The 22,969-nt window shown below is 40.6% G+C and overlaps 1 protein-coding gene and 1 long non-coding RNA gene across 24 annotated transcripts in view; both read left to right on the top strand.

Annotated features, from left to right (window-relative positions):
- EXOC2 (exocyst complex component 2) overlaps positions 1-9,631 on the top strand; it is a 366,065-nt gene extending 356,434 nt beyond the window's left edge. For all 23 annotated transcript variants that reach the window (XM_046924334.1, XM_046924284.1, XM_046924332.1 and 20 more), the window contains 4 exons: positions 1,585-1,707; positions 4,296-4,357; positions 5,996-6,055; positions 7,960-9,631. In XM_046924334.1, coding sequence (XP_046780290.1) covers positions 1,585-1,707; positions 4,296-4,357; positions 5,996-6,055; positions 7,960-8,053 — 339 coding nt within the window. In that variant the 3' untranslated portion in view covers positions 8,054-9,631. The remainder of the gene's footprint in view (positions 1-1,584; positions 1,708-4,295; positions 4,358-5,995; positions 6,056-7,959) is intronic.
- Positions 9,632-15,170: 5,539 nt separating this feature from the next.
- Positions 15,171-22,634, top strand: LOC101748722. The gene is made up of 3 exons (XR_005857631.1): positions 15,171-17,072; positions 17,182-22,224; positions 22,500-22,634. It is a non-coding gene; the product is annotated as an uncharacterized LOC101748722 (long non-coding RNA).
- The last annotated feature ends 335 nt before the right edge of the window (positions 22,635-22,969 follow it).

Below are 22,969 nucleotides of genomic sequence, written 5' to 3'. Positions count from 1 at the left end.
ACACCCACTGTTTGGTCTCTGTTAACATTCAGCAAGTGTTGGTGAATGCCATTGGGTGCCCCTTTTTCCACATGAAGGAATTCAGTTCCACGCTTATGCTTCATGTGCACCTCCATGTCAGACGCCATTCTGTCAGACTGCCTCTCTGCTGCCCTCTGTCACACAGAAGCAACATGTAATGGAGTATCAGTGAGAAGGTTCAGCCCCTACTGCCATACCACCACCATTGTGGAGGCATTACTTTCGGAGCAGCCCTCATATATGTCTTATTTAGCTTATTTAGTCTACGATGCAAATTGCCCTTTTGGAAAGGACCTTATAGGACTCCAATATGCAATTCATTTCTGAAGTCACTGGAAATTGATAAGAAATCATACGTTCATTTTTTCTTCCTTTAATTTATTTCTGCATGCAAGTATGACTATCTTCTTTTAATTACTACATTTCCTTGTCTGACATTATTCAAGAAAAAACATGCAACTTCCTAATTATTTAGGTTTTTTTAAAGCAGAAATCAGGGAAGCATTTCTTAAAAATTCTATCCAGTTCATCTTCTTTCTTTTACCACTCTAGTCATGTTATCTTCAGTATCTTTTCTCATCTTTTCCCCCAACCTTATACAATTTTAATGCAGCTTTATCTTCACCTGTAAGATCGTGATCTGTTTAACCTATAATCTCACTTCCTCCTATGGTCCAGTCTCTTGGCCTGCATTTTCTCCAGTACTAAGTAGAATGCCATACTTTAATTCACCAACAATTTCTCACTTCTTTAATGTAAGCTTTAAGGAAGACACTTACTTCAGGTTTTTCTTTAGGCACTGATCTAACAATTAATTCTGTGGTGATGGTGATGCTACGTTGCAGTTGCTATTCTGAACCTCAAATGGCGGATCCGAGCATCACTTTAAAAAGTTGTACAAATAAATAGTTGAGAGGGTTGTCTTAATGCATGGAAAAAAAACGTAACATGTAATGTTTTTGCCTGGAAATTAGCAACTCTCAGTAGGGGAAAAATATCTGAATGAAAAGCCACCATTGTACTCCCAAACCCTTTCAAAGACTCATCTCCACCAGAGAGCATCAAGACACTTGCCATTTGACTGTGATGAGACAAGTGTGCAGCTGAGCCTTTGCCACATCTAAAGGATTCTAAAAGAAATTGTGAAGTGCTTTTTTAAAATGTTGCTGTATGCACAATCAGGTCAGTCGGTAACCCAGTCCTGAATTAAAGGTGCAGTCCACAAAGCAGTCTATCTACAGTGACCTGACTACCTGCATGCATCATGTGAGAGCAGATATTTTGCTATCTCACTGCTTTTAGGCATTGCGAGAAAGTTGTCAGTATCCTATACTACGTAGCTGACATTGCTATTAACAGAGGTGTTTGGTCAAAGCACAGGGCAAGTGCCAACAGAAATGCTTCAGGTTCCTGTTACTTTGAAATTGCTTTGTCCATTAACAGTGGTCCTTTCAACCAAAGTGTTTAATGTTTTTTTTTAATATATATAACAAAATGTTACTTCATAAAATGTTTCTTGTAATCCAGGTAATGTGCTCATGATTTTCATTTCATAAAAATCAGGTGTTCACGATTTCCAAAGATTTAGTTCCTCGGGTAATGTCAAGGATTGTAGAAGCAGTCTCTGAAGAACTGAGTCGGCTGATGCAGTGTGTTTCATCGTTCAGCAAAAATGGAGCTTTACAGGTAGCTGAATACTTTGTTCTGTCAAGCATTGGAGTTTAGAACAGAAAATAACAGAGCAGTATAGCCTGTGTATTTGTTGGATTTATTGTAGCAGTGAAAATGAGGTAAAAGATGAGGACGCTGCAACCTCTTTCTAAGATTTATGGATAAATACCCTTTGGGATATTAGTTCATGGGTTTAGTTATATTTTAGCATTGTCTTTATGTTTAAGTGCATAAAGGGTTAACCATATCCTATAAGATAAAAAGCATTATAGAATCATAACAGGGTTTTGGGTTGGAAGGGACCTTTAAAGATCATCTAGTCCAACCACTCGGCCATGGGCAGGAACATCTGTTGCTAGAGCAAGCTGCCCAAACTACCATAATGATATCTGCTTGAAATGTTAATGAACTGTCTTTGTCTCATCACAATTTTGTTTTAATGAGAAAAAGAACAATTTTATGGCATTTTGACATTTAAAATCTTGAAAATGCAATAGGGTAGGATCCTGTAGGTCTCAGCAGAACTGATCACTTGCCTGATGGCTATTTCTGTACAACAGATATCCTTACACTGCCCTGTTCACATGTGACTGAACTGGTAGTTGTATTTACTACTGAATAAGTTTTAAAGGATTCTGTAAGAACGATTGAAAAAAAATAAGTATTAAAAAGCAAATCCCATTGATTTTAGTGATCACTGTCACTAGTTATGTGAATCACTAACAAGCAGGAAGACTTAGAATACAAGCAGAAGTTAGTTAATCACTAACAAGCAGGAAGACCCAACCCCCATTTCTTATTGTCTGCAACAGCATTCTTACATTAGCATGGGAAAATAACTAACCAAATGAAAGCCTTATTTTCCAATTGCTGTTAGTAATTGTGTGTGACAGACAATTAACATAGGAAGATGACAGCCAGATAAGATTTACTGCTAGTTTAAAACAGTATCAGTGAACAGCAGCAAAGATACCTGTGTGTCATTTTTGTTTGACAAGATGACCCATCATAAGAACTCGCTGCCTAAACCCGTAACTGAAAGGAATTTCTCTCCCTTCTCTAAATTTCTGTTCCTTTTCTGTTCCTCTGAACACTGAAAATCTGTGTCACTCGAGGCAGTCAACAGCAGCATGGGAGTGATCTAGGCCTGGTCAGATTGATGAAGAGACCTGTTCCCTAAAAGAAGTCTGAATCTGTATATCCACATCAAATGGCCCATATTTTCACAAGATTTGCCTTCACACCATGTTTATTTAGGCTGTGAAACCTGAGAACGTGACTCTGTCCCACAATACTGGAGTTGGACTTGATGATCCTTGTGCACGCCTTCCAACTCAGGGCATTCTACTGCTTATCTTCTAGAACTTAGGAAAAACTCCAGAATCACTTGGAGTCCCAGACTGTTCTGCTTGGAGCACTTTATAGAAAAAGGTGAAACATTCTGTAGTGAGAAGAGCATTTCTTATGGGTATAAAATTGGTGGGTAGCTATCTTTTATTTTGTGCCAGAATGTTCTGGCACAAAAAAAAAAAAAAAAAGCATTAATCTCTTCGCTTTCTACCTAGGGGAGAGATAAAAGCCAAAACTTTTAATTGGAATCAGAATGAAGTGTCTGTGTTGCATTATTTTGTTTTGGAAAAGTGATGTAATATAAATTTGGTTTAAATATAGATCTGTAATTACTAACTGGATTCAATTGTAAATTGTACCTCCATGATGAAGAAGAACTGAATCTGAATTTGGATGAAATTCAGTTTATAATTTAAATGAAATGCTTGATCACTTTCAGAATATTTTTGTTTCACATAAAACTTCTTTGATGAGAACAAATATTTTTCAAAGACTGAAGGAAGATCTATGAACTTTGTTTAATCTTTGATTTCCTTGTCTACCATTATGTATGGTGGAGAATGATCTAGGTGAAAATCATCATAGAATCACAGAACGGCTTAGGTTGGAGTGGACCTTAAAGATCATCTCGTTCCAACCCCCTGCCATGTACTTAGACAAGTTGAACCATGCAGGAGTGACATCCCCAGGTTTGTGTGCCCACCAGGTGACAGACAAGAAGCAGACCAGAACCATTCTACTTCCTCATCTGATGGAAAAAAAAAAAAAACAAATTCAACAGCAAAGCCAAGAATAAAACATATTGACAGACTTTTGTACTCCTGTTTCCTTCCTCTCTGGGCAAGCCATACAGTGAAAAGTCAAGCTCATTGTATTACTTCTTTCTTTTTTTTTTTTTCCTAAGATAGCATCCCTCTCCCTTTCTATCACAGAACAGAAAAGACAGAGTAAAATCAAAGCTTTATTACTGTTACTGGGAGACAAACCGATGTTTTTAGACTGCTGCATAGTGACTGTACAAACCGTTTGACTTGAATCAAAAGTATGAAATTGTTCCTTATTGCAGTCTCCTAACTGACGAAGTAGCGTGGCAACCAAAAATACAGGAAATGAACTATTACAGGCTGAGGCTACTCACAACTGTAGCATGTTTTAGTTTTTGCTTCTAAGAAAGATGAAGGTTTGGGATAATGGTATTCTCTTGATCAGAAGACGTTATGTCATTGTTTCAGTACTTGTATTTCTGTCTTTAGGCAAGACTTGAAATCTGTGCTTTGAGGGATACGGTGGCCATATATCTGACTCCTGAAAGCAAGTAAGTTCTGCTACATTTTCTGCTATTTCAGTGTAATGGAATCCTTCATAAACATGCAAAAATATATAATGTAAATCAAGGATTTTCAAGAGATTGATTCAAGTATGTGATATACTACATATGTACGTGGAAAATTAATTATTCTAAAGGTATATCAGTTGATTTGAATTTGTTGACACAAACCAGGTATTCCTCATCCTTACCAAAGGAGAGGTGGGAAAAAAAAAAAAACAAAAAAAACCTCTTAGTTGACTAGCTAAAGAAACTGGTGTTATAGCAAAAGCAGTTGTCACTGAGTTTCATCCAATCTGCCTTAAAGCACACCACAGAGAATCTGCCAGACACTTCAAGGAGGGTGTAGAACCAGACACTGATGGGATCCCCTTATAAGAACGTGGAGAACAGGGCTTTCCACAAGCTTGTGTATTATCCTCCTCCTTTTTGACAGACATCATCAGGGAGAGTGAATGCAGCTTTACCCTGTCTATTAGAATGAAAACCTTCAAAAGGCATTTAGCAATTTGTCAGTGAGGTGCAAGACCACAGATAAGTAGTGGAGGACATGCTCACACATACAGTAGTCTAATGGAGAAAGAAAAGCATTAGCAGCATCAGTGGTTGATGCAGTCATGGCATGTAAAAACACAAACCATGATAGCTGTCAGCAGTTTTGAGTAAAGCTGATTAATTGAAGTTTCTGAGTGAGTATTATTGGGGCTGAGTATGGGCATGTTCATTCATTGTTTTTTTCAATTGCCTACACTTTTGGTAGGATTAACATTACATGATCCCACAGATTGCAATTTAGTCTTCGTAACCGATCAATATTTTGTAGGAGACATTACAAGACTCGAGGCCCTCATATGTCTTTATATCACACATGATAGTATTCTATGATGTCATTGATTTCAATTTCAGAAAACTTGCTTCCCTGTTCTGAGTGTCTGGCAGTGACATAGACCCAAATGTAAGCTATTTGGCACCAGCTCATAGTGGATAAAATGAAATTGCTGCTGTCTCGCACCAATATGATTCAACAGAGTGAACTGTAGAAGCTGGGGCTTCATAGATACCTCTTTATTCCTGGACTCTTCACTGGTAGTGGTTGGCATAAGTCACCGTTTTGATTTTGTTGAGAAGATTATATCAATCTGTGAAGGAGTTGCATCATTCCCTGCACTTCTATTCCACACCTGTTGCTCAGAAAGTTGTGGAACTGCCTTCCTTGGAGATGCTCAGAATTTGACTTGGCCCCAAGAAACCTCCTGTACCCTCAGAGTTGTCCCTAGTTTGAGAGGAGGGTTGGAGCAGACCTTCACTATGTTCTAGGTACAAGGCAGGCTAGCAACTATCTGTAGTTCTTCAAGGATCTGAGGTGTCAGGCACTGTTTTAAATCAGTGGCGGATTGAACATATCCTGTTTGTGTCTGTTGTACATCATATTAGGAGAGTTGAGACCTGCTTGAGTCCATGGCCACTTTGTAATTTGCATGTGAACATCAAGTGCCAAGTTAACATTTTGTTGCTGAATTGAAATAAGAAGGGCTAAAATACAGTGTGTTTCCATGAAGTGATAGAGAGAAACTGAAAGGTGAGATTTGTACCAGGGAAGTATGAGTATTCTTGTTTTCCTTACAGCTCAAGCTTTAAGCAAGCTTTGGAAGCCTTGCCTCAACTCTCAAGTGGAGCTGACAAAAAGTGAGTATACTGCACTTTCTTGTCTTTCTTCTGCTTTCTGGAGCCATTGCTATTTACTTTCATATCAGAGCTTTACTAGAAGAGAGTTAACTTTTACTGTATTTGACCCTTTGGATTTACAGTGTAGAAGGCTCTTCAGCGTTAAAAACTATCTAAATACTTGTACTTTGTGGTCTATTAATTTATACAGAGGAGCCAATGGCTTTGTAGCATATGTCACTTTCTCATTCTAGTCTTATCAACTCTCTGTAGTTTTATATTTATTGTATAATTTCAGTTCATTTTAGCCTTCCATGCTCATCTTAGTTCCTGTGAGGTCCATTGTCTTCTCTTACTGAATTTAGCAGCAGTAAAGAAAATACCAAGTAACAAAGTGCAAGTTTTTGGTGGCTGCTATTTGGGCAACTCTCAAAACTGGCTTGTTTCATTTTAGAAACAAGAAGAGTCATGTGTTCTTTCTTAACATCAGGAGGAGGCATTTGGGGATCTTATTTCCCCACCATAGCAAACTTTGAGAACCCAGCTGCTGCACTGCATTAAATGTAGTATTTGTTAGTTTATTTTACAAAAATTGCTTAATAAAGAATAATATGGTAAAACTAGGATAGATTTGTCATAAGTATACTAGAAAAAAAGTACAACCCATGGTCTGCAAACCGTCTTCTCCCAGATGTCTTCTGTCTATTCAAAACTACTCTTCACAAGACATAAGAAGTCTCAAGATACCTTTTTGCTGCCTTACTTAGCCTAATTAAACACAGGAATCAGTTTTGAGACAGTTCTTTCAACTCAGACTTTCCACAACACCTGTAGGGTTGTTTGGTTTTTGATTTTTTTTTTCCCTCAGTCACAAGGATGTGAGCTTTGTAGGACAGATGAGAATCAAGAACTACTTCATTTTTACATTCGTCACAGAGTTCTGAGCCTTAGATGGCATAAAACTTGTTGCATTTCTCAGGCTGCTGGAAGACAATTGTCATCATCCCACACAGCTCATTACAATCTAAGTGTATTTATGTAAAATAATACACATTTATGCACTGATTTAGAGCTGATTGTTTCTGTTTATTCAGTCATTACTGTGATACTAAATGATGAATGTGGCCATATGCATCTTCCAAATGACTTTCTGAAGAAGCAGATACTGATTTTTGTGGTGCAAGTTGTTCTTGGTTGTTGTTTTTTTTAACTGACATTCAGTATAATTTATTCTGTTACTGGCTGTTTAGGAATCAGATCTGTTGTCTGAGAATTATAATAAATATCATCCATTGTACCATGTACCTTTTTGGCAACAAACTATTGCTATTTTCCAAAATAAGCTCACACATACTTTGTTATCTAGAAAGGTTAAAGGCGTATGTTTGCCAGTGAATTAATAATTCTCCTGGAACAGCCGTTCCATTTCTGATCTTTCAGCCATGATCCTTAACAGAAATCTGTGGAATACCTCCCAAAGGCAAGTTGGATAGCTCACATTCACAATTCAGCTGCAAGCTAAAAGCCTTGGCCATAATTGGGATACAGGTTTTATGGCACATAGTCTGACAGTTTTCTTACAGCAGTATTGTGTGATCCCCTCTACCACTTCTTTTGCCATTGTAGTTCGCATATGTATTTCTTTAAGGAAAATGGTCTTCATGAGGATGGAAAGGCATATAAAGGCCTGTTTTATAGCCTTGATGAAATCTATGTAGTTGCGTCCCCTCCTCTCATCACAGATCATCCCAACGTAGTTGCTGTATTTCTAAATATGTAAAATTCAGATATTTAAACCTGACCTAATTCTAGGTGCTTTAGTTAAGCAGGCAGAGTGTTTGAAGTCACAGACAGAACAGTCAAAATTTTTGGCAATTGTTCACTTTTCAGAATCTGCAAAAGTTGTAAATGATTTCTTTTTACAGGTTATTAGAAGAGCTGCTAAACAAATTCAAAAGCAGCATGCACTTGCAGCTGACCTGTTTTCAAACTTCTTCATCAGCAATGATAAAAACATAGGCATCGACACAATACAGGCAACTCAACAGATAAACACCAATAAACATCACCCATTTTTCTGTACTACTTCGTTTCCTTTGAAGGCCCTGAGGAAATCAGAAGGAATTTCATTGAAAAAGAAATGATGAGATCCAACTCTGAGTAATGGCATGAGGTATCCTGCTGAGTGAGAGTTCTGTTCATAATTATCTTGACAAAGTGGTTTTCTGTCTACTGTATTCCCTTCAGTGGAAGGGACTAAGTTTTGTTTACATACACTCTTCTTGGCTGTATGTTCGTGAAGACATCTTTATTTATTTACGTGCTGTAATCTCAGTTTCATTTGTTAAAAATACATTTGAATGTATTTTTAGCAACTGTCACCTTAAATTTTAGTATTACACGTGCTGCTTGGTGTTTCAATCTGTTACTTTCTAGATGTAGAGCAATGCTAATGTAAATGACTGGAAAACTCATCTTCTGCAAACTATTGAGAAGTATGCTATAAAGATTACAACCTACAGGTGACTAATAAGTATTCAGATACAGTATGCTGAAGGACACTACTGTGCTTAACAGTGATAAACTTTTTTTCCTGCTATCATCTAAAGTTGTAGTGGTTATTAAGTCTGATTTCTTGGAAGGCTTTTATTTTCTTTTTTTCTATTTATCTAGACAGATCTTCCTTGTCTTTAGTGTTTCCCTTCTGTTTGAGTATTGGTGTTAACCTTCACAATTGAAATAAGCTTTCCTGTCACTGACCATTAACAGAAGAGTGCTCTGAGTTTGAGATTAGTAGATGCTGTTAAAAATATTTAAGAATATTTAAAAATGTTCTTTAGTATTAAGGACTATAATAGTAAGCACTTCTGACTATGTGCTAAGTAAGCTAAGGCGGAGCACAATATGTCATTGTTTTTGCTGTTTAATTCTCCTTCTTGTTATCTCTTCTTGTTCTTACAGTCTTTCTACCACTGTCTTCCCCTTCTCTCTTGTTATTCATTCCTCTTTTCACCACCAGTTATTGAATTTGTTCAGAGGTGAACAGGACAAGAACAGTTTTGCTGCCATTAGCTTACAGTTACACAGTTTAAGAGCTGTCATCCCAACAAAGAAGCAGGACCAGATTTGACACCGACTTTCATTTTGAGACTTGATAAAACATGGAGGAAGCAACTAATATAAAGTGGTCTTGTGGCATGGGGTGGGTTTAATTTTAAAACTGAAATCACACACTAAGAAACTGTGCATTCAGTTTTCAATTATGTCAGCTTTTGTCTTTTGCCAGTCCAGTTACGCGCTTTAGAAACATACAGTTCCAGTAATTATGAAATGCTGTGAAAAACAGCTTGATACTGATGTATTTACTCATTAAAATTGTGTGTATGTAACAATAGAGTGTTGAATGGAAGTTTGAAATTTCAAACATATGTCATTATTGGGTTAACAGGGAGAGCCTTTGAACATCAAAAGCAGTGTTGTTCTGTTAAATGTTGTCCATTTGAAGCTGGTCATAGTCTCAGCTTCTGATGTTAACTGAAGTAATTAGTTTGATTGTAAAGGGTTACTTTCAAAATAATAAAACATTAAGAAAGATGATCATAAGCTTTTCCTGAATTCCTTGCTTTCCAAGAAATGTGGTTTCTCTGTGAAGTTTACCAGGGTCTGCATTTTCTAAATTTGTATCAGAAATGCTCATAAGTATTGAAAACTTAACTTATTGTCTGTGCTAACATAATAGAGGTATGGGCATTTTTTTTATTGTAACATCATTCTGTTGCATCACCTTGTTGCTTGTGTTTAAAACCTGAAATCTTTCAGATGTTAGTGTTCAATTGCCTTCTGAAGTACACTGTGGAACATGTCACGAAGAGCAAACAAGAACAACATGTGAAGAATCAAAACGGTGCTTGAATTGATACCTGATTAGAGGTAAATAGTGGTGGTCAAGTCAGAGCACTGGATCTCCGTGAATCCAGCATTAGGAATTAAGGAAGCAACAGAATATGTTGAAAGTTCATTTCTGTGGAAGGAGAGTTGAGGCTGCAAGGGCTTTGTAGCTGATGTAGAGCTGGTTGCTGCACTTCCTCAGAAAAAAAGAAGTAGTGATCAGTGTGGCTTTGCAAAAAAAAAAAAAAGAAAAGAAAAAGAAAAGAAAAAGGTGTAAAGATAGTATTGGACATGGAAAAGGATGGGAGACCACATCAAAATACAGATGGCTCACAGAGAAAATGGAGGCAATAAGGAAATTGAAGTAACAGAAGTGAAAGGTTCTGACATTTAAAGCAAAGGTAAGCACTGAAAAAAACAAGAGGAAAGTAAATTACTACATGAACTTTCAACCTGTAGAAAATCTAAAGGCTATTCAGACTAAAAAAAAAAAAAAAAAAGAAAGAAAGAAAAAGGACACTGATCTAGAAACCTGGGGAGGCATTATTTCTCTTTTAAAAGAAAAATGTATGAAGTAATTAAGGCTGTAAAATACCTTGCTAAAATTAGGTAAAGTTTTAAGGGAAAATTCAGCAATTCGGTATTGTTGAAATATTCAGTCCCTGGGGATACTGAAGCATTCTCCTGTTATTCTATGTTTCAACATCTATTTTGAATAGCCACAAATGTGCTAGGGTGCTAGGGTAGAAGCAAAGAAATAGTAATAAAAAAGAACAAAAATGGTATGAATGTAATGAAATGGGCATGGGAGAAAGGCAGCAGAAAAAACGCTTAAATAAAAATGGCAGAAAAAATAAGGGGAAATTCATTACACAACATATCTGGAAGGTAACTTAATGAAATGGATCAAAAATATAGCATACAACAAGGATGGAATACTGTCCCTTCTCACTCACAAGATACTTATTTTTTAAATCAATGCTGTTTGGAAAATATGTTTATGGAATGTGCTGATAGTACATTGTTGTCCAAATTAAACACCTTCCTAAAAGAATTTAAAATCAATTTTGAGCTTGAAATATTGAAAGAACCACAGTCCTGGTAAGTTTCATGCATGTGCTGAATTTCAAGCATGTGAACAGACCTGAGGCTCCTTACTCAGATCTCCTTTAGGTGTTTAAAGTCTGCTCGCCATTTGAGGATCAAGACAGTTGTATCCTGTGCCTAAACCCCTTGCATCTTCCTCTAGTTGCATATGAAGAGCCAGAGCTCAACCCAGTTTAATTTAATTTCACCGTATGGCAATAGAGAAGGAAACAAGAAATCTGTGCTTGGAGTGCTGTAAGGTTATGCTTTATGGGGGCACTTTTCACTGTAGCAGTGATGTGTGAGTGTTAAGGTGAGATATTTTTTGTTTTCGCTGCAGACAGCCTTTTGTCTTCCAGAACTAAAGAAGCATCTATGAAATAATAGCATGTTTCTCTAGCTGTATTGAACAGAGAGATGCAGATAAAAACTGTGCAGAGCATGGAGCTAAAAGAAAAGAAGAATACATAAACTTAGTCATTGTTTATCCTGATTTTACTAGATTTCAGTACTCTTGCATATGTTCAGTAAAAAAGAAGCAGCAGGAATTGATTGTTGATATAAAAGAAGGTGTAATGGAAATTAAAGATTTTATTTTATTTTATTTTATTTTATTTTATTTTATTTTATTTTATTTTATTTTATTTAAGGAAAAGAGAAATAACCCAGATAATCCAGATGATAATAGAAGAAAACCTATGGAGCTCTCTGCTGAGCCTATGGAGTAAGACGTAGAATTTCCCTTACCTGCAAACATCCAACATTTAGCTAGACAAAGTGCTATGAAAAACTATTTATAAATTTAACTTCTTTTGAGTTTGAATGTGCAGTGATAGATATTTTCTATTCCAAAAGAAGGTAGTAAATTGCTGTTTCCTAGATACTCTTATGCCTTGTGAAGAGGAGAACCTTGAGAATCTTTGGTCACGGTTACATCTGACCATCAGAGACAGTGCTACACAAGGTATTTATACTTCCAAACCTGCTGCCAGATGTCATTTCGCTCAACTCTAGCCAACTTCCTTGGCCCTGTCCTGCTAAAATATACATGAAGCACTGTAATTTTCCTGAAAATATTATTACAGTATTGATCCATGCAAATACTGCATCAATTGAAATAGTTTTTTGGACTCTTGCTAGCAAGGAGATATATGTCTTGTGCACTATGAATGTACTGCTATTTTGTTCTTTTGAGTGTAAAACTTCCCCTTAGAAGTTAGAAGAGATCCCAAACCTCATCAGAATACACCGAAACTGAAAGATCGATGAAGTGCTCCTACTGAAGCCTGAGCTGCAAAATTCAGATCTGAAACTTTAACACAGGTAAAGAATTTCTCACTGGATCTGATTGGTTAGATGCATCTTGTCCTGACAGAAAGTGGGAGTCTTTAGGTAAATAACACAGGCAGTCTCTTTTTTCCTGTTAGGAACTGTAGTTCTTGCATGGTGCTTATTATTTTAGTATCATACAGGAGTTAGTAACAGGCTGTGACTGCTGTCAAAAGAGGAAAAGCGCGTGCATATGTTGTGCCACCTAGGCATATTTAACTAATAGGAAAGGAATGTTGTTTAGAATTAGGTCTCCATGTAGTTTAGAAATATTTGGAGATCTGTTAAGTGTGTTAATGTGTTAAGCTGTGTCTTGTAAGTTTGTTTTAAAAACTTTAGGAGATAATCTGGTTAATTTACAAGTCAAGAAAACGAAATCCTGGTTGAACGTTCATCACTAATTATATTGCAGCCTGTTTATACTCTGATAAAGAAAAAGGCAAATTTGCCTGTTATATCTTCATTAGCAGTGTTCATGTGCTTCTGTATTAGATGTTAGTATGACGTGCACATATTAGAATGCTTGTAGACTCACGAGGGCTTCTGCAGTGTTAACATTTGACATTCTTTTAAGATTTTTGGAGGAGGCCATAAAAAGTGCTACATGGGTAATTATAGGCAAAATAATTTTGCATGAGCTATGTTACTTGTTAGAGTATTTTGGCTTCTTGTAGTTGACAGCTTGTTTTCTGACTTTGCAGTACGTACTAGGATTTTTGTTTGGGTTTGTTTTTGCACGGAATAAAAGGGAAAACTGGGAATTACAGGGAGCAAAGTTTCATTAGGGAACATGATAGCCACTTCTGTCTTTACCTTTTCAGTAGATAAACAGTTCTGGCCACAGTTTAAAGAGAAAATGTGTGCAATTCAGCTTCCCTTCTCTTTGTGCTGTTTGAGTTCTGAAGCTCTGAAACCGTGTACTTTAAGTTTAATCATAGAATCATAGAATTGTTCTGGTTGGAAAAGACGTTAGAGATCATTGAGTCCAACCACAACCTAACCATACTACCCTAACTCTAACAAACCTCCGCTAAATCATATCCATGAGCACCACATCCAAACGGTTTTTAAACACATCCAGGGATGGTGACTCAACCACCTCCCTGGGGAGCCTATTCCAGTGCTTAACAACCCGTTCTGTAGAGAAGTTTTTCCTGGTATCCAACCTAAACTTCCCCTGGCACAACTAGAGGCCATTTCCCCTCGTCCTGTCATATGTCACCAGTGAGAAGAGACCAACCCTGCTCTTGCCGTAAGCACCTTTGAGGTACTGGAAGAGAGCAATAAAGTCTCCCCTCAGCCTTCTTTTCCCCATACTAAACAGCCCCAGTTCCTTCTGTCTCTCCTCATATTCCTCATATGCCTCATAAGGGCATATTTTCCAAGCCCTTCACAAGCCTTGTTGCCCTTCTCTGGACCTGCTCCAGCACCTCAATGTCCTTTCTGTACTGAGGTGCCCAAGTCTGAACACAGTACTTGAGGTGAGGCCTCACCAATGCCGAGTACAGGGGCAGGGTTACTTCCCTAGTCCTGCTCACCACGCCGTTCCTGATACAAGCCAGGATGCCATTGGCCATTGGTTTATGAGTCTGTATCCAATATAGTATTTTTATTCCTGAGCAAGGTGTGTAGCATCTAAATTAAATGCTTCTTTCAGTATGACTCGATGGCCCAAGATGGCTTTCATTTGGATAGTCATTGACACATTCTTGAAGTCCTTTGAAATAATGTGTGTTGATGAGTAATTTAACACACTTTGCTACATCTTTCATTGGGAACAGAGGGTCTCATGCTGCTTTTGGATTAGCAGCACAAACAGAGCTGTTGCAGTTTGTTTTGGGGATCAGGCAGTGGGGGACTGGAGGGGTTCGTTTTTGCACCTAATTTTTTCTGGTCTGAATATCCAAGGAGAAGTCTGTGTTCTTTTCCCTCATGCTCTCACTATTTAAAGGCTCGTAATAGATTCTGTACAACTCTTCTGCAAGCAGTCCTCCTTGAGGTCAAGACAAAGTAAGGAAAACCTTCAGCCAAATTCCTTTTGAATTGGAAAATTTAAACAACTTGAGGAAAAAAGAGTAAGACAATGGAAAGTGGAATCCAGCCTTATTTGTAACAGATGCTATTAACACATGCTTAGTTTTATGGCCTGTCTTGGCACCATTTTGCCTCTTTCTTATGAAATAACTTCAGTATAAAATATTCATTGCCAGTCCCAGGCAAAAGCTCCTAAATAAAATGAGTTGATGGACTCAGCATGGTTCATTAAAAATGCATTAAATGCAAGTTTCAGATTAAGAATTAATTTATTAAGGATAAGAGTTCTCTCTAACTCCTGAATTGGTCTTAGGTGTGCAGGTAGGGAGGACAACTTCAGTTAGCACTTGTGTGCTGTGTCTTTCTATGCACAGATGGCACCTCTGCAATGGAATTAATACAATTCTGATGTGACTGCACAAAACCAGGGAGCTCTGTGTAGACTCCAACCTGAAGCCAGGAGTGCCTATTTCTAGATACGTGTTGATCTAGGAACAAGAGTCTTCATCTCAGCAGCAGGAGGTGGCTCGTGCTGCAGCACTAAAGCAGCAAAATTTCTGTGGCTGCAGATTCTGCTTCAACGAAGTGGGGTACGTCCCTTGCCTTTCTTGGTTCATAAGCAGATTTTTAGCACAGAATGTCAAATCAGATAATTTATGAAGTAAAAATTGCAAAATGAGACAGTCTTTCTCACTGCTCATTACTCACTTTTTCTGATACATTGCACTCATGTAACTAGATTGTACTTCTGCTCAGTGGGGGTGGGGGGCGGGAGGGGGGGGGTTTCCCTTCCAGCTTATCTTTTAAGATATTCAGGAGATAATTAAAATTCAAAATGTTAACGGTGCTACTTATTTTTAGAACCCGACATAAATATGGGCAGACGAAGATTTGAAAATAAATTAATAGACCAGAGTGCTCTCAACCACTGTGGTAAAAACGTTGGCAGACACCTGTTGTAACCCTCCTTTGTGCAGTCTGCTCAGGGAAGAAAATCTCCCTCCATGTCTCGTGGGGCATTCCCACCTGCCAGTGCTGGGAGCAGCAGAGGGTGATACCTTGGTGCAGAATGCGAGACACTTCTCTTCCTTAACTCAGACACTACCAAACCCCAGTAAAATGTTCTGTCATCTCACAGTGGCAGAAATCTGTCTTGAAACTTCAATAAAAGTCAGCAGCACGCTTGAGCTAAAGTTGGTTAAATGTGTGAGGAAGGTGCCCTCTGTAAGCACTTTTTACCATTCTGTTATGCAGCCACGGTGCCAGGTTGTCTTTTTTGAGCAGTTATTCAAACTTTATGTCGAAAGGGGAAGGTGATTTCTAGCTCATGTATTTGGTGTCTGCTTTACAAACCCAGGTGGTTCGTGGATTAGTTTCTAAGTAAAATACTGTTTTCTGAGGGTCCCGCATAAGTGCACATTGAATCTCTCGATCCTCAGTAAACTCCACTACTGCAGGACCCTTAGTGCCAGTATAGTATATTGTCTGTGTATGTATTTTTAGCCTGCTGAGAGTGCTACACAGCCCCTTCTGAATTGTGCTAACCCTTTTTCATAGCACACCACAACTCATCTATTTACTTCTACATTGCCCCCATCCCGTAATTTTATATTACCAGCTTCACAAGCAAGCAGATTTTTGTGCCTAAGATGGGATGTAGGCAAAAAACAGCAGTCAAAGAGCAACACCCAATCTCCTCACTTGTGCAAGCTATGCCTAACCATGGTAATCACGAACTGCTTACCAACAAGTTGCAGCATTTCTGTATGCCTGTCATCTACATTCACCTTTATCATGCCTTACATGAAAGCATAATTGCAGTTCCAGAGCTGAACTCCTCATGTGGGCTCCTGGTTTAAGCTGAAAGAAGTCAAGATTTCTTTGGTCAGAAAGAAGGAGCAAAGTGGTGTTTGGTTGCTTAGCCTTATGACCGAGGATGAGGGAGGCCTACGTATCACGTTTGAAGACTGCTGAAGTCTTGTAGCTAAGGACCATTCAAAGATGAACTCCTGACTTTCCCTAACGGCTAGTGTAGGTGCCTCTTTGTTCAGCTTTGGTGCTTCCAAGACACCTTGTTAAGGTGTTTGGCTTAAGGTGTTGTGAATGGATTCTTCTTTGGGGCTCAGAGATTGCAAAGTTGCCCACAATGCTCCAGCACAAATCAACGGGGTCTGAGGCTGTCATCCTGGCCTGGCTATCCACCCTCACATCAAATTCATCATCGACTGCAACCTGAGAAGGTTGCAGGGAAGGTGGTTGCCAAAGCACAGAGGCTCACACAAGGAAGCAGGCTGGAAGCAGGGACACGTGGCTCTAGGGCTGGATGGGTCAAGACCAGCCCTGCTGGAGATGGGACAAAGTGCCCCATGGCTCATGGCATGAGATCAGCCTCCGTGCCTCGCCTGTGGCCACACGCACTGATGGCAGAGCAGAGACAGAAACCTGGATCCAGAAGTCCAGAGGGCTGAGATGTGGCCAGCTTTTGAGGCTTTGGAGAAGGCAGTCTTGTTTTAACTCAGCTTGTGATTTCAGGGCATGTTCAAGAAGCGGTTTGCAAATCCAGAGTGGCTTCTAACAGCACCCCGGGCCTTTGATCTCTGACTCTTGCAGAGAAGAACTTCAGAACCTGTGAAAGCTGAGAGAAACCACCCCTGTCGCTACCTGGTGCTCACCAGCTTCACCAGCAGAGTTGCCCCAGGAGGTACGTCACACTGTGGGGTGGTGACTTGCAGTGAGGTGGGGGTGGGATTGAGAAGTGCAAAGGCCTCAGCTCTGCCCAGCAGTTCTCACCCTCCAAAGTTTCCTTCTAGCGGTGAAACATATCGAGTTTTATCTGCGGGATGAGTGTGAAAGGACGAGAAGAACAACTTCTCATGAATGAAGAATCATCCAGGTTTGTAAGAACTTTCTCGACAGTCCTAAGAGCAGCACTGGGCTGAAGTAACTGCAGCAGCATCGTGGTTTGTCTCTTTGCAGCCTGAGGTCTGCCTGACTGTCTCCTGCCGTGGATAGTAACTGATAAATATTCGCTGTTAAAAGCGGTTCAGCGTTCTTGGGGATCTTTCTTAGTCAGCCTGACCACCTCAGGTTGAACAGCTCTCAGATTTTGGTTTACACACGGCAGCTTTGTTACAGAAATAAAGGACTAGTCAAAAGCACCTCCATACACGCCCATGTTTAAAGGAAAGTAAAACCAGTGCAGTGCTGGGGCTGTAATAATCAGTCGTGTACACATTATGGTCAGCCCTGGTTGACCACGTGGTAGTAAACAGTCATCTGGAAATGGGTGTTTGAGGTTTGCAGGGAGGTGTTATCAGTACTTGCAATGTTACATTCTGCACAACAGAGCGTTTTTCCCATCAGTTGGGTCCAGGATGAAGTGTGTGCAAGATCTGTCTAGCTGCTTCACCAGTGTTGTTCATTATTTTCTTTTTGGTTGAGCTGATACAAGTATGAGTGAATCTCACTAAATGACTCCCCTTTGAAAGTGGCTGCTGGCCAATCTGCAGTCAAACATCCTTCCTGTTCTTTCATCGAGCTGCAGCGAGTGGGGAGGGGAGCAAAGCCGTGCAGGGCTGCTCGGGACTCATGTGAAGCAACATGCCACGCTGCAGAACATTAGGATTTGGGGAGTGGTGCCCCAGGCATTCGTTTTCTCCTGGTCTTCATCTTGCTTTTTTTGTTTTTTCCCTATTTGCCATATCTGCATTTTGTTTGGGTTTTCAGCTACTAGATTCACCATGTTCTAATGAAACATGATTTCTGGTCTTTTGTCAGAGCTCTGGGGGTTTGTTGGTCCTTTTGGGTTTTGCGTTTCTTTTGTTTTCAGCTCAGTTTGTTTTGTTTGAATTTTTGTTGGGAAGAGGTTGTTTATCTGATTTATTGGACTGGGGTGTTGCTCGAGGAGGATTTTGCCATGCCAGTGTCTTTTCCCTTTTTCCAAATTGCAGTTCCCACCAGTATGTTATTTCAGTCTTAACTGAAGATTTTCTCTCTGGCCAAAGAGAATGTGATTTATGTTATCTGCTCCGTGACATAAGAAATTGTGCATTGTGACCCTGGGATAGGACTGTGCAGTGGTAGCAGTGGGACAGCGATTCTGGCAGGAGATGGGAGCAAACAGAGAGGCCGTGTCTCTTCAGACCTGCTCACAGGCACCAACTTTTCCACTTAGGTTTGCCCCCCAAGGTGAAAACTTAGGGAAGGAGCGCTCAGGAGAGCACGGTGCCTCCCTGAGCATGAAGAGGAGTGAGTGCTTCAACCTTACGCGATGGAGCCGCCATCCTGCGTACCTGGTGGGTTCAGGGAGGACAATTTCACTACTGTGTCCCTGCAGTATTTAATGGCTGTGCAAAATTGCAAGATTTTTTCTTGTCCTGTCCCAGGAGCCTTATGCTTGCTGTGCAAGGATGCTTGCTGTGTGAGGCCACTACCAGTGTGTTGCCCAGGGCCACTCTTCACTTGGCCTGGGGGAAAGCGAAGCTTTCAGTGGCACTCTGTTTCTTTCTGTGCCCTCCAGCCAGCACTGAAATGCACCCCAACCAAGGACCAGCAGAACATCCCTGCTGCTGCACTCACAGGAGCTCCAGCCCAACCGCACCAACATGGACAGCTGCTTGTCACCCCGAGACAAGTTCAGAGATAAGCACAGGAGGTTCTCAATTTCATGGAAGCCAGCTCAGACTAAAAGGCAGCCCCTTCATTTCAAGAAACCTCATTTTTCATTTGTAAAACACTTTCATTCAGAAAAAAAATAATAAGTGGGGGGGGTTGGAAGGGAAGCAGAGTGCTACCTCTCCCCAGCCATAGCAAATACACCTGCAGAGCAATTTCCATTCTTTGAAAAGAAGTTTTAAAACACGTTTTAATGGGGCACCAGCAACTCCAGCAGTTGCCTGTTGCTTCCTAACTCCATTTGCGTGTAATTTTGTCAAATGACAACTGTTTGGGCTGGAATATTCCAGGTTGGAGTCTGCCCCAGTACATTATTTTCTGCCTGGAAATTTTAAGTGCTAATCACTTATCTGGAAGAAAATAAGCTCTTTTTTCCCCCATGCTTCAAGAAATTTGGTGACCTTTCTTTTCGTGCCTCCAGGCTTTGGAAAAAGGAATTGAAATGTGACAGGTTTTTGGCTTATGTGTCAGGAACGTGCTGCTTGCCTGCAAAAAAAAGCTGCATCCAATTTTTGCCAAGTTATAAGCCTCTGAAGAGAAAATCATCTTACGAGTGCTCACTAAAGCTGGACTGATTAAAAAAAATCCTCTAGAAATTCTTCCTGTCTTTTTTTCTGGTTTCACAGCTCCTCGTGAGCTTCTCACAGTTCTGCACCCAAGCAAAAGTGAAATCCAGTGAGGGAAATGGCTCCCCAGCTCCCCACCAACTACCTGGAACTAGAGGTGGTAGGGTGTGAGATTGGCCTCCAGGGAGTCTAGAACAAATGGCAGAGAGAAACAAGGGCATGGGAGAAGGGAGAGAGAACAAGACCCAAGAGGATCCAACAGGCAACAAAAGACCAAGTGCCTGGAGCACTGGGGGGACTGTGTGAGAACTCCTCATGAGGATGGCAACTTAAAGTACCTCTGCAGCAGGCTGCAACCAAGGGGTCTGGCAAAGTCAGCGTATCTTGCTGCTCTAGTTAGCTGTCTCTTCCATTTCTGCTACCTTGAGCTAAGGAAATAGCCTGCCAAAGTAGGGGTAATGCAAACCTCACACGGAGAAGACTAATGTAGATCTTAACTACATGGCCTTCATCATTTTCTCCTCTATAATATTGGATGTGAAGTGCAAAAGAAAAAGTAAAAAGCAAAAGAGAAGAAAAACCAACCCAAAGCAAGTCAGAGATCTGAAACTTTTCTGATTAAAGAAACTTCCTACGAGAGTTCAAGAGGCACTTTCAGCAGCAGTCTTTGTAAATAAGTGGGCTCTGTAAATGATGAGTGGGTTTGTAAATAAAGGGATGATTGACAAGCTCAACATCCACCATGTCAAACAGAGCTACAAAGGAGGCCAGCACCTCTAAATCATGGTCCATGAGGCCTTCCTAAAGCCTGTGATGTGTGCCAAAACTGCCCCTTACCTCTGCTCTTCTTTTCTAGATCCACTGAGACACATCTTGTGGGGTACAGTTGCATTCCTCAACATTTTTTGCCTCCTTTTGCACCCACTGAAGAATTTCCCACTGGCAAGAACTGGTGGCTAATCACTTCAGGCACAGACTTTGCACAGAATTATGGGATTTCCTCCTTCTTTAAGATAATGAACACAATTGCTCATAAAAATGTGTTGTTGGTGTTTTTGAGTGGTAGGTTTTGATTTAGTTGATAGGTACGTTTTCATCATCACCACCTCAATCCTGGTCCCACCTCCAAAAAATGGTGCAGAAGCTTTTCCCTTGTGGCGCTTATAAGAATACAGGGGATCTCGCTTTAATCCCCAGCTTAGCTATTACTTCTCCCCTGTGATCACTAGTGAATTACTCAGGCCATTCAAAAGCAACCCTGAGCCTGTGCCTGCCTCCCACTGCTGCCACACAGCCTAGCAGGGCCACCCCACCATCAGGCCAGCCAGAACCTTGAAGCCCTAGGGAAGGGCCCAGGGTGTAAGCAGGTTCATCCAACCCCTGTGTGGTGTGAAGAACTCACTTGACAACTGCGAAGAGGGCACAGACCCCCCCCCCCCCCCCCCAGTCCCATCTGCAACTGCATGAATGCCTGCTGCCTCTTTTCTCAGCTCCCCATGGGCAAGGAGAAGCAGGCAGTACTCCATCAAGGACAGCAGTTCTTGGGCAAAGGCAGTGTCTGTGACTGTAGGCTCACTAGCAGGAGCCATGAGGCTTTCCCTTGGGGCTACCTGTGGCCAGGAACCCACAGGGCTGGTTACAGCATCCTCAAATGCCCGTGGGAGATGCAGGTCAAGCGCATAAGGCTGCAACAAGTGCCATTCCCAGCACTGCTAGGTGTTTGACTACATTCAAAAATGCCATCCACATTTTGAGTTGCTTTTTTTCCTTTTTATCACAACCTAGATCGTTTTGTTATCAGCCCTCTCTCAGTGTCGTCTCTTGAAGGTGGTGGTAGAGGAGGGATCTGATTAGTTCGGCTTCCATTCTCCTGCCACTTGCCTCACCGATGCAGACAGGAAGCTTCTGAGGACAAGAAATGTCCCTTATTACATGCTTCTGCTCTGGGTAACCTCATTTTGGTTTGGTGTCTAGACAGCAATGCAGAGGAGAGCGTTAATGAAAACGAAGCGCTGAATTTTAGAAAGTTCTGCTCGACAGCCTCACAGCCACCTCCGCCGAAGATGGAGCCAAGTCGTTGGGTTTTTAGAGGGTTGGCGTTTGCTGGAACTTTGGAGGGATTCGTTCTTTTTTCATTTGGGCTCCAACAAGCAGATGACCTGATTTGTGTGTGTACTCATCACGTCACGCGCCACTTTAGTTAAACGAAGTAGGAAGCAGCAGAAAGAGACATGCTGACTTTTTTTTTTTTTCAGAAGTTGCTCGGTACTGCTGGAAAAAGAAAAATAGGTCACTTCAAGTGACCAGTATGGAAAGAGATCCCTCACATTCAAATTCCCTAACGCTGAGCCTAAGTGGTGTCCCAAAAGAGCATTTGCTGTTTATCTATCTCCGCTTATAACCGTATGGGCCAAATGTTTATGTGTATGTGACTTTCCTACATAGATACTTCAAGCTGCTAAGTGATCTCTGTTCTGGCCGTTATGAATCTTTGTTTACGTTGCCATGGCTTTGTAAAAATGCCAAGAGAGAATGAGGCTGGCCTCCTGGTAATGTTTGTTGTGAAGCACTGTTGTATGCAGACTCTGATTCATCAACTTGGGAATCTTCGAAGTAAGTGCACTTCCAACTTGCATCACTGTGAGGCATATGGAGGAAAGGGTGCTGGGAGCACTGCAGTTTCTTGAGCATTTGGTTGATGGTTCTGCAGATCTTCAAAGTTGTAGACATACTGAAAGCAAGCCTATTGCTGCCTCTAGTGCCAAGGTGCCTACACTGAAGGTCAAAGCACCACTGCTCTCTTTCCTTCTCTTTGAGTATAGTTTTTAGGCTTGAGGTTGTATTGCATAGCCCTTCACTACAGGAAAATGCAACTCTTCATTTTGCAGCTTGGTGATGAAAAATAAAAAAGAAAACCAACAAAACAGGAAGGAAAACAGTGAAAACTCTGATGCTCCTTGGGGAATATGAAGAGACACAGATTTCATTTAAGATAACAAAAAAAAAAAAAAAAAGAGAAGAAATAAAAACAAAAACACCACCACCACCAACAGAAAGCAGCAGAAGTACCAAGAGTCGGATGGGTGAATGCTGCTCTTCAGAGCAGTCCCTGCAATGGGGACTCCCCAGCCGTGAGGTCCCCAGCTCCCGCAGCAGCTCGGCAGCTCCCTCCCCTCCTCCACTTCTGCACTACGATTCATATGGTGACTGCTGCAGTAAAATCAGGAGCAATGAAGACTATATATAAAAGGGCTGGAGTAAAGGCAAGTGGCACCTCAATTCTACTTCTGAGTAAGCCTTTTGTTTTTAGCAAAACAGGCACATCAGTGCTGCTCCAGCCAGCCACAGGCTCAGCTTT

Source organism: Gallus gallus, chromosome 2 (genome assembly GCF_016699485.2).
Source record: "Gallus gallus isolate bGalGal1 chromosome 2, bGalGal1.mat.broiler.GRCg7b, whole genome shotgun sequence".
Taxonomy (NCBI): Eukaryota; Metazoa; Chordata; class Aves; order Galliformes; family Phasianidae; genus Gallus; species Gallus gallus.
This window is presented reverse-complemented; position numbering and strand designations above follow the sequence as displayed.